Source organism: Strigops habroptila, chromosome 6 (genome assembly GCF_004027225.2).
Source record: "Strigops habroptila isolate Jane chromosome 6, bStrHab1.2.pri, whole genome shotgun sequence".
Lineage (NCBI taxonomy): Eukaryota > Metazoa > Chordata > Aves > Psittaciformes > Psittacidae > Strigops > Strigops habroptila.
Window position 1 is genome coordinate 28,875,980 of NC_044282.2, and position 11,465 is coordinate 28,887,444.

At 40.1% G+C, this 11,465-nt stretch overlaps 1 protein-coding gene across 4 annotated transcripts in view; it reads right to left on the reverse strand.

Annotated features, from left to right (window-relative positions):
• The window catches only part of TTK (TTK protein kinase), a 28,552-nt gene extending 17,772 nt beyond the window's left edge, over positions 1-10,780 (reverse strand). For 3 of the 4 annotated variants that reach the window (XM_030490555.2, XM_030490557.2, XM_030490558.2), the window contains exons 1-5: positions 10,758-10,780; positions 7,231-7,402; positions 4,244-4,388; positions 3,752-3,977; positions 426-532 (exon numbers count right to left, since the gene is read on the reverse strand). In XM_030490555.2, coding sequence (XP_030346415.1) covers positions 426-532; positions 3,752-3,977; positions 4,244-4,388 — 478 coding nt within the window. In that variant the 5' untranslated portion in view covers positions 7,231-7,402; positions 10,758-10,780. Of the gene's footprint in view, positions 1-425; positions 533-3,751; positions 3,978-4,243; positions 4,389-4,698; positions 4,807-7,230; positions 7,403-10,757 lie in introns of those variants that run through there. The other variant, XM_030490556.1, reaches the window with a different exon arrangement.
• Between the last annotated feature and the right edge of the window lie 685 nt (positions 10,781-11,465).

Below are 11,465 nucleotides of genomic sequence, written 5' to 3' on the forward strand. Positions count from 1 at the left end.
AAACACACCACCAAGAAACACCAAACAAAAACCAACACAAATCTCCAGTTGGAAGATTCTTTGGAAGGAGACAATTTCTTCCACAAGCAAGCTGAAAGTATATAAAGGGAAATTACCATCCAAATTTGAGCATAATTTTTCAGCACAGCAAGCGCCTTACGCATATCTTCCACCACAAGATCAAAGATGAAAAAGAAAAAAGAAACCACTGCCAATTTTCATCTTATTTCTAAAGAGAAAAAACCTATCAAAAACTGTGCTTAAAAACAGATATTCCTGTTAAATTTCAGTCAAAAAAAAAAGAAAAGCAGATTTTTCTTTTTCTGATTCAAAACCTATCAGTCTCCTTGCAAATTATGTAACAGAGCAGAAGTTTAAAACAACAAAACCCAGAACACCACCACCAAACAAGTTTATCTACACACCTTGTGATAGCTCAAACTGTGCAAAAGCCACATGCACAAAAGCAAATTTCTTGCAGTTCAGTCTGGCCAGATGAAATTGGTCCCGTGCCTCCTCTGGATCTTGAAGACTGTAAAGACAGCATATCAATAGTTATACAAGGTGGAGAGCCTGAGTAAGAAGGATGAAATTCCATGTGGTAGGTGATGGTTTTAGATAATTCTGGAAAAGCAATCAATCTACAGCTGAAGTTCTTCCTCTTCCTTAGAGCCATCAGTGAAGTACAAATAAGCAATGAATCTTAAAAAAATAATAATTGAAAGATATCAAGCTGACTCTTTCCAAAACCCAGAATGTGCTCAACTGGAAGAGAAAGAATAAGGACTAATTCTTTGTCAGAACTTATTCTGCAAAATATAAATATTTTTCTTCAGAACATCCACCTGTAGCCCTTCCAGGCTACATGCTGACACTATCCAGAGCAAAAACTCCATTCTTCTAGATGTATGCACTCCTATGCTAAGGAGGTTGCAAGGCAGAAGAACAAGGAGGCAATTACTTTAGGTACACCAAGTATGGAAAAATGTATCGCATCAGTCAGAAACATATACACTTAGTTATATCCTGCAGCAATATGGTCACAAAATTTCCAATCCATTATACTAAAGCAATACTGAACTCCAAAATTTTGCTAGAAGTTATAAGCTTTTCTACATTGAAAAGAGCTTCTGCAGCTGCACCCAAACTGTCAGATTCCCTTAGCAGAGATGTAGGTCACTGAAGGAAGATGTTTCTGTTGGTACATTTATACTACCATATCTATAGAAAACTAGAACATCAGCATTTATCCAACAGCTAACTCTATCAAGGGTTCCATAGGAACATCGACTCCTTAAAAGATGTACAGAATTCATTCCCTTTTTCCCCATACTTTTAGGTGACAGTCTTATTAAAACTTGGTAATAAAGGTGAATTTGAGCCTGTTTTCTGCAGATACACCAGAAGCAGCAGTGGTAAACACGGTATACTTCAAAAACATAGAGATTGTGCCACAAAATTCAGACAAGATATTTCACATTTAATAGTTTTACTAAATTTTAACTCTAGTTTTGCGTTTAGCTATAGCTGTCACAGTAGGACAACTGAGATGCTTACACCACAGTACAACAACATTTAAATATTCTAGAGGATCTGCAGCTTAAGTAAATACTAGTCAAGATACAGAAGGCCTGGATCTATATCACTGTGAGATAACAGATTAACATTATGTTTCAATGGACTCCCTCCCCCCTTTTAACACAAAGGAAAAAAAAAAAAAAAAAAAAAAAAAAAAATCTTAGCACTTATTAGTAGAACCCACAATCAAGAAATAAACAAATTTCTTCCAGAATTCTTCCAGAATTCCACCCTGGTTCAACAGGTAAGCAAAGGCAATGCATGGGAGTGGGGACAGTGAAAAATTTATACAATAGCTTCAAAAAATAGTGCAAAAATACAACACAAGGCTAAAGAAAAATGTATTTCCTGTAGAATTCTGTGGAATTAAGAATGAGAAAAGCCTCAGTTTAGCCACGTTGCTGAACTCCAGTAAGTTTAAGGACAGGCACAGAATAGCCCATTTGCAGACAAGTCAGAGTAACAGAAATTAAGCTGTAACATTAATTACAGTCACTTTCAAAAAGCAGGTTAAAAATTAAGTTCCTGTAGAAAGCAGCAATGACTTGGATAGCAATATGCAGACAAGTCCTAAATGTTAGCAACAGGCACCAAGTGCCACACACTTGGTGGCACTGTGCTACAGCCAGAAGCATTACATGAAAACAGGCCTGGCATGGTTAATGTGCAATACAGATAAGTACAGATGCAGCTGACTGTTCACCCTCACCTGTTTCACAGTACATTTAAGGCTTCTTCAAACAAATTGAGTATCATAATAGGTCAAAAGGTTTTGGCATAATCAGACTGCAGCTAGAGAAGATACCAGAACAATATAGGTCCAGTGCCAAGAATGGAATAATCCAGCTTTGATCAGAAGAAAACAGTGTTGATGCCAATAGACACTAAAATCTCAAGCCATTGTCACCACTTCTGAAGGTTTGTGATACTCTGACTTGTTTTTTCCATTAAGTGGAACATTTCAGAGAACAAACAACTCTACTGAAAAGCACCTTTCTTCTCCCACCAAAGGCATCATCAGAGCACCTATGTATCAAAGTGTTACTTGCAATAGCTTTAAAAAAAAACAAACCAAAAAAAAACCCCACACACAAAAAACCCACACTCAAACACCAAGAAAGTTACAAGCAATAAGTAAACATGCCAAACACAGAAGATCCAAATAACTACTCACTGAGTAACATTAATCTCCAAAAGCTACAGATGAGCAACACTGCTGGTTTTTTTATACATGATCAGTCAGAAACAATTTCATGTTCTGGTATGATTACATGCGAGAAAGACTAGCCATATTCACTGAAATATCACCTGCTCAACCATAATTGTTAAGGACTGCTGCAAGTTAAAAGTGCAGCTCTTCAAAATATTTGCTGTAATATTTCAAGTGACGAAAGAACTCCTTACCAAAGAATCAAATTACAACCCTGTCCCAAATGATGTCTGAAAATGTCTGAACATGTCTGAACATGTCTGAACAACCCACACTGTTCAAGCTTGGCCTGAATAAAGCAATAAATGACCACAATCAAAACTAATCTCATAAGCATGGAATTGTTGAATGATGTTCCGAGACATTCTTCCTACCCTAAGGCAGCTAATTTAGTGTAGCTCAGATCAGTCTTTCTTAGGTAAGGGATAAAACAAATGAGACAAGCACAGACCACTATGGTTTGACTAGATGAATTAGATAATAGCAAGCTGTCTGCCTCACAGCCAAATCATTTATAGAAGACCACATGGAAATTAATACTAACTTACCACACACACAGTTTAATACGCAGATTACAGTTACCCAAAGTTATATCAGATTTCATCCACGCAGCTTCTTTTGAGCTCAAGTACAAAGCTGAAAAAAAAAGGGTCTTATGCTATTTCCTTATATACCTCACACACAGAACCCCCCAAAAAAGTATGTTAGCATCTCTAAATCAAATAGCTCTCAACAATCATGTTTCTGAGCATATACGAAAAAATGCAAGTATTGTGGAGATGACAGATAAGCTGATGATAAGCTGATGAGTCAAAGCTGCTCAAGAGTTTCAAGGAGCCAATATGAAACCATCCATGAAAAACAATTTGTTGCAAAAATCACTAATGACAACACGCCATTTTTATCAGCATTCCAATGCAGAATTTTTAAGGACGAGTTCTTATACTGAACATTTATACTTACGCTTTCAACTCGGCAAATCTCACAAGGATGCGAGCATAGCTCTCATCTTGACTGTGCTTTTCTGCAGGTAATGCGGTCACTGCTTGACTGTAGCGACCAATGAGTCTATTTAGTAGGCTAACATCCTTTTGAGGAATACCCTTTTTCTCTAGCCTAAGCAAAAAACATAGCCAATCTTCTGGATTATTTGTCGTCATCATTATCTGATTAACAGTTCCCGAGTTATCTGACAGAAAAACAAAGGAGATTGATTAAAACTGCAGTAAACAGGAACAGAACACTTTCTAGATGCTTCCATTTAAGATTACTAATGACTTTTGTTTTAAATATTAGAGCACTATAATTAACTAAAGAAACAAGGGGAGATGAAGTGTATTTTGCAGTCATTCATATTGAAGAAATAATGAACCTTGAATCATTTTGGCTAATGGTTCTTTCACTCGGTTCAGGTTCTGTTGCATAAGTGACAATAAAGTAACAAGACACACATACCTGTTGTGTCAGCTGAGATTTTAGTACAGTTAAGCTCATCTGTGATATTGTCTTCATTTCTGTATTTGCTTTTCAAGTCTCTAACTCTACTCATGATTGAAGCAATTTGTGGCAATCCTCTTTCACTTAGGTCCCCCTCCTCCATCTGCAGACACAAAGTTAAACCAGTGAAGTTACTGCAGAACACTGTTGTAGCTCACCTTAATTGGAATTACCATGGGAAAGCCTCTCATATTTTGCAGCTTGAGACTCAATCACAAACAAATGTAACAAATTTTCTATTAAGGCTTTGTCAATGTAGTTATATACAAGTAAATGCCTTAGCAGAAGCCAACTTAGATGAGCTATTAAATGCTATTGTGATGTGTTTGCAATCATTTCTTAAACTGGCAGTTTAAATCTAAGTTTGCAATTGATAACACATCAAAATAAATAAAAAGTGTTATGCCCCTCACCCTCAAGTCTCAATATATCATAGCATAGCAAGTAGTACTCAAGACTGATCTGTTGAATATGAGGGTCTAACTTCCAGATTAACACAGACTTGCAAAGACACAGCAAATTAAACTATACTGAAATTATAATTATCCAACATTTCATTAGAAGACTTAAGAGCTCCACCAATCAATAAATGCTGAAAGCTACTGGTATAGTAAAATGCCTGTTGGGGATACACAGCAAGCTCAGAGATATTTACCCAGCAGAGCTTGTGAAAACACACAAACACACTCAGCAACGTCAACAAATGTAGCACAGCCAAGCACTTAAGAGGAAAAAAAAAAAAAAGTTATTTTTCTCACATTTGGTACTTTCACCTATTAACATTCTAAAAAATATTAACACAAGTTCCCATATATGTATATGCACATCTGGCAATCCATTACAGAGATATAGTTACTTCCTACATTATGTAGCCAAATCTGCACATCAAAAGCAAACAAACTTTTATATCCTTCCTGTTTTAACACAAGCTTATCCCACCCTGATGATCCCAGTCTTCCAGGAGATTCCCCTGATGCTTCAGCATGTGGTATATACCCAATATACAGCAAGTAGTCAAAGTTCATACGACAACAAAAGCTAAGGGCTCAAATTCTAACAGCTCCAGGACAAAAAGCCCCACAGAAAGAGATGTCCTCGTAGGCTTTGTCTTTGATGACATTAGTCTTCTCTTCCTCTCTGCAGCCCCTGTTCCTCCAACAGGAATTGCTATAGGCAATTCACAAAAAGGGGAAAGACATAAACCCTGAAATGTTCCCCATGAACATACCCATAAAGCCAACAAAAGCTATGATCCTGTTACCATTCTTCTCTTATCTTGCCTAAAAGTTTAGCGCACAATGTTAACCTAAGCTCCTCACCACAGGTTACAGCAATTAGTTTGCACAGTGGGCAAGCAGAAAAGAATTTACACGCTCCTTTGGTCAAAGGGGTATTGCCAAAGACAAGCGACACCTATTTTTAAATTTCTAAAAGGATATGGATTTAGATTTGAAGAATTTTTATTTAAGGAACTTATGCCAAATCCTCAATGCTATATCAGTTTATCGACTAAAATACAACACACAGGTATAGCTGAGAGATAAGAATCCAGACAGCCTGAACAGAGCAAGAGTCCTAAAATAAACTGACGAAAAACCGATGATTTATTCTTTTTCTGCCTACACCAAAAGTCTTTCACATTTTTATGAAACACACTGATCACAGCTTTTCCCACATTAAGCAATGTTTCATGCATCTAATGAACAAGGGAATTTTAATATTAAAAACTGTGGTGAATTAAGTACCTATCCAGGGTAATTGGCTTCCCAATTACTGTGAAGCTGAACCCAGAAACAGGGAAGGTAATTCTGTACAGATTAAACAGGTTCAAAAAAAAGATTAAGTTTATTTTTACAGTAAATTGTTGTTCTTTGTTCCTTTTGTACTCAGGTATAACAAGTCAATGAAAAGTTGCTGGAAGGCCCAGAGAGATCAGATCTGATTTAGATGAATTATTGATAGAGATGTAATTGAGTGGCATAAAAAAGTTCCTCCACCTCTAATTCCACTATCTAAAAAATAAACTTGGCACCACTTTCAGGAAGTCTCATAATTAGTTTAAAGCATTAGTCATCTCAAGTTTACATTTCTTTAAAAAGCAGCAGACTCTCAGCTTCCCCCAAGCAGAGACCATAAACCAGAAAGACCGTCATGTTTACAAAACTTGCTTATACAGCAGAAGTGAGCATATTTCATGTTCTTCCTGTACTAGAAACAGCCCACCAAGAACATTAAGTGTGACCTTGTCTATCTAGAAGCGTTGCTTTAGCAGGTTCAAAGCATGGTTTGGGTATATTCCAAGATGTATTCTGTCAAATGCACCATCTATATTACCATTATTAAATGGTCTTAGGAGCACTTTAACAACTATCAGAGTCTGGTGAGACGTTCAAGGCACGACTCGAAGTATTTTTGCAGAAAAACAAAAAGAATGCATTAAGTTCTGAAAACGGTTCCTTCGCAAAATGAAAGATTTTCAGTGGTCTAAGAAAAGTAGAAGCAACCATCTCCCAAATACAGCTGTAAGCAAGACCTATACAAACAAACAAACAAACAAAGCACCACTATGAAAGCTAGAGACAGCATGCTAAATCAGTGCTGTCTGAAATACAACCTTTGTTTCACTGAGCTGAGACTTAAGTCAGCTTCTCCAGAATCTGAAGCACCAAGAAGATCAAAAGAAATTTACCTCATGTTTAGTAATACTGTGATCTCTCATTACAGCTGTAATTGTTAACAGTTCCCAGTGGGATTTTTTTAAACACAATATTTATATTTTCCTCACCAATGTAAAAGGTTCATTAGTCTTTTTGCAAATGATAGCTTGCCAAATGTAGTAGGCAAAAAAAAAAACCCCACAAAAAAAAACCCCAAACCAAAACCCACCCCACAACATTTTCTGCATAAATTTGATCTTAACTCTTACCAACATGCATCAAACTTACATTTCTGGTGTGCTGCTTAACTAGTCAAGGTTCAATGTGTGGAAAAAACCTTGCCTGAAGAATGGATGTGCCTTGTCAAAAAGGTAAGGTGGATGCAGGTCAGACTACGTCAGATGATCCCAAGAATCCAGCAAAGGCAAGAAACATAGGTCTCCATCCTGAAGAAGTTCCTCTGTATAAGAAATGGACTGGTTAGACATTGAAAATTAAATGAATCTCAGTAAAGCCTGAAAGCTTGCCTAAACTTCGTGACATTCCAGAAACATAATTTTCATTAAATCAGTAAAACTATTCCTTGCCAGTAATAAAAACACAACAAAAAAGCTCAAAGATAACTTTTAGACCAAGGGCAAGCACTTCCAAATGTGTCTGCCTGTTATGATGTTTTACAGATAAACAATACACTAAGGGCATATTCATCTGTGTATTGGCATGTTTTGCAACTAATCTCTCTACTCATGCCAAAGATTAACTGTAAGCAAGTACTCAGAGCCTTTTTGGTTTAATTTGCTGCATTCTTCCTTTTAAAGTAAGGATTTGCTGTGAATTTCTGTGTGAAGTGCATTCAAAATCTGACAAGACAGCAAAGACCTAAAGTAGCAACATGTCATTGTATATGCACTCAATAGCAACTGAGCTTCTAAGTGCAATAGCTCCATGGCAGCATGCCCAAGATCTAGAAATCTGTAGAGGAAAGGAGGTTAGGGACAGGGAACCAAGGATCGGGGAGAACATCAGGAAGATACAGAACTACTTCTAAGAAAGTGCAGTAGTTAAAGTAACTTCAACCCCCAACTCCCCCACGCAGACCCACTAAACAAGGAGCCAAGGGACAAAGATTAAGCAGTAGTCTATGTTCTAAATGGATGAAGTGGCATCACAGGTTAGCCATAGGATTTCATGTGTAATACACCCAAAGATATTAATTGATAATAAAGAAATAAATAAGAGCATCCAGTCTTGAAATACAGGATTTGCTGTGTTACACTATTTGTTTAGTTTCTGAATTGGAGCCAAATGCAGTTTTTCCTCATATGCAAACTTAGAGAAAGTATAAAAATACTTTTTTATTATTGAACAAAAAGGTACACTCTTTCTGCCCCTGGAATCTACTGATATTTTGCATCTGTCTACTTAAGAAGGTATTAAGGGCAAGCAAAAAAATTAAGCAAGCGTTCACTCTCCAAGTGAATTGATCAGCCTAGTTAAAAAAATTAATGTTATCCTATTCCCTATATTTTCCTTATACCTCCACACCATTGTGGCTATACTGTTACCTTAAATATTTGTTTAGACCTGTTCCTATGGCCTGATTAAAGCACCTACTAATGTCAAGATACTGTATGTTGAAGAACTTTGAGGTAAGTCCTCTACTCCATGTAGAGGAGGTAAAATGCCACCTCTACTTCTCTAAATTAGGAACTTTACCAATGCCTATGTTTTCTGACCACCCTACCCCCATATTTAAGCTATCCTTCCCTTCCTATGCAGAAAGATCACACACAAGCAAGAGAGGAAAAAGACCTTCTTCAGTATTTACATTATGTTCATATATTCAGTTCATTCTTTAACAGTGCTCACCATTTAAGTGAAGATGCACATGCTTGCAGGTTGTACAGAAAATGCTGTCAGCTACAGGAAGTAGAACTATCTCCAAGTGCACTTTGATCAACATTGCTTAAATACACTACAGTACTACCAAAGACCCTTTCCGAACTTTAGGATCTATTACACAGACATTTAAGCGTTTAAAAGTTCCAGCCTTCAGGATCTTGCCACCCTGGTTCAAGGCAAGTAAGAACAGAAACACATGATAACACACAGCCATGTTCAGAAATACATGGCATTATCTGTCATTCATCCAGTTACCAATTAGTGTTCTGTAGATAGTACAGCAGAAGCTAGTTTTCATTACTGCTTTAAAGGAAGAGACATTGGCTTTCACACTGCTGGGTTTCTTTAAAACCAATCAATGAAACCCCATGACTTTTGTTTACTCCGGACAGATGTTGAAAAAATGGTTACTGGAAAGAGTCAAGCTAAAGTTTTCCATAGGCAGTCATCGAAATCTAAATTCAAATGAGCAGCAATGCCCTCCAAATCCTCTCTGTCTCCCCCCACACCCCATGTGACACCCTGATTACAAGACTGGGTTACAAGATTATTAACCAGCTATCTAACGAGACAGACTTGGGAACTTACTTCTAAACTGTTCCCTAATGCAGGCACTAGTAGAAGTCTCGTTTATCCAGTGACTATTTCCCAAAATACAAAGAAACATGATGTTTTTAAAGCATCTACACAGGCTTTAAAAACCCCCATAAACGTGCATAATCTTTCACTGGTTTTGTTTAGAAGTCCTAGAGCATAAATCAGGATTTTCTTAAGTGGAAACAAAAATGTCAAACATTGGGGAGCAGAAGGGGAGGGAAATCATTATTTAAAGAAATAGCAACATTACGAAAAGAAATAAGAAAAAAAAAAATTCCAGTGTTAACTGTAGAAGAGATAAGACTCAAACACACAAAACAGGGCTAACCAGAAAGAGGCTCAACAGCAGAGAAGCAGGTGAGCTACTGTGGCATAAACAAAACAGGCTTGGTTTGGGCAGGTAAGAGTTACCAAGAGGCAGCAAAGGCTAACAGAGCAGCATGCAAAACCACTGAGACACGATTTTAAGTTCTGAAAGCTTAAGGATACAGCCAAGCAGCAACAAGGGACATAACTAGGAGTAGTTTTAATTTAGGGTATCATTTCAGGAATAGCTACTGTTTTATCACCTGCACTAGCTAGAAGTGAATGAGTACACATGCCAAGATTCTTCTCTTCTTGCCCACATAGACTCTCCTATTTCCAAAATAGCTTGCATAAGTTAATACCAAGCTCAGTTTTGCTTTATTCTATTTCTGGAACGTGCTGCTCCTCAGCCTACATGAGGATAACCTGCACAATGGTTTGATATCCTCACCTAATACCTTCTTGCCCGTTGCCAAGCCTGCAACCAGCTGTATTATCCAGAATTTCTCTTGCGTTTAAGATCATAATATACCAGACTTATAAAAAGTCAAAAAAAAACCCCCAACAAACCAAACAACACCCCAACCCAAAAGAACCAACTCTCTACCACTCTCGAACCCCCTCATGACATCCAGATTAACAAAAACCAGGAAACTCGGAGGAGAGGGAGGCGGGGAGCAGTGGTGCCAACAGCCTGAGAAGCGACACCACGTCTCCCCACCCGCAGGCCCCCTTCTCCGCCGCAGCCCACCCCGGAGGCCGGGGAGGAGGCGAGGAGCCCTCCCCTCGCACCGCCGCTCCCCGCAGGGCAGCGCTGGCCTCCCGGCCGCGGCGGGAGCCGCAGCAGAGGGCGGGGCCGGCGCAAGACGAGCCTTGCGGGCACCGCCGCCACAGGCTGCCCGGGGCGCGCCAGGCTCCACCGCCAAACGCGCACCTCCGCTGCCCCTCAGAGCCCCTCCGCTCGCTCCCTCCTCCTCCCACAGCCTCCAGCCCGGCGCGGCCGCGCTCACCCTCGCCGCCGCGGCTGCTGCCTCACGGACCAAACTAGCATCCGCGCCCCGCTCTCAGTTTGAATACCAGCGACGCCCAAAGAGCTCGCTTCCCATTGGTCAGAACGGCTCGGGGGTGGCGAGGAAGTGAGCGCTGATTGGTAGGGAAAAAGACAAGCAGCAAAGGCCGCGGCTATTGGAGGGAGTTGTGGCGGCAGTGTTGTCTATAACAGCCGCGGCTCCTTCCGTGCACCCCTTCCAACGGTGTGCGCAGGCGCGCTGCGGAGGGCGGGCTGTTAGCAGCCCCTGAGGGCATGGCGGCGGTGCCGCTGAGCTCGGCAGCCCCTTTCTGCCGGGAGCAGGGGCAGGGTTGCGCTGCTCGGCAGGGCACCGGCCGCGCCTTGCTGTCCGGCTCGACTGAGAGGAGCGCGGGAAGGGCTTCCCTCAGCGGCGGCGGCGGGTTTTTCCCGGCGGGTTCGCGCGCCGCCGGCCTCTTCCCTGGTGATGTTCGCGGAGCCGCAGCGCTGGTCAGGGGCGGCCGGAGCAGCGCTTGGTTCCTGCCGTCCTGGGCGCTGGCACGGCTGCATCGTTACTCGCGATTCCCATAGGGGTGGAAAGGGAAGCGTGAGCTGCAGGCGTTCAGTTGTTGATTATAAAGTGCAGAGCGCAGAAACGGTGTAATGCGAACTTACTTAAAATGTATCTGAAAATATTTCCGTCTTTAAGCGA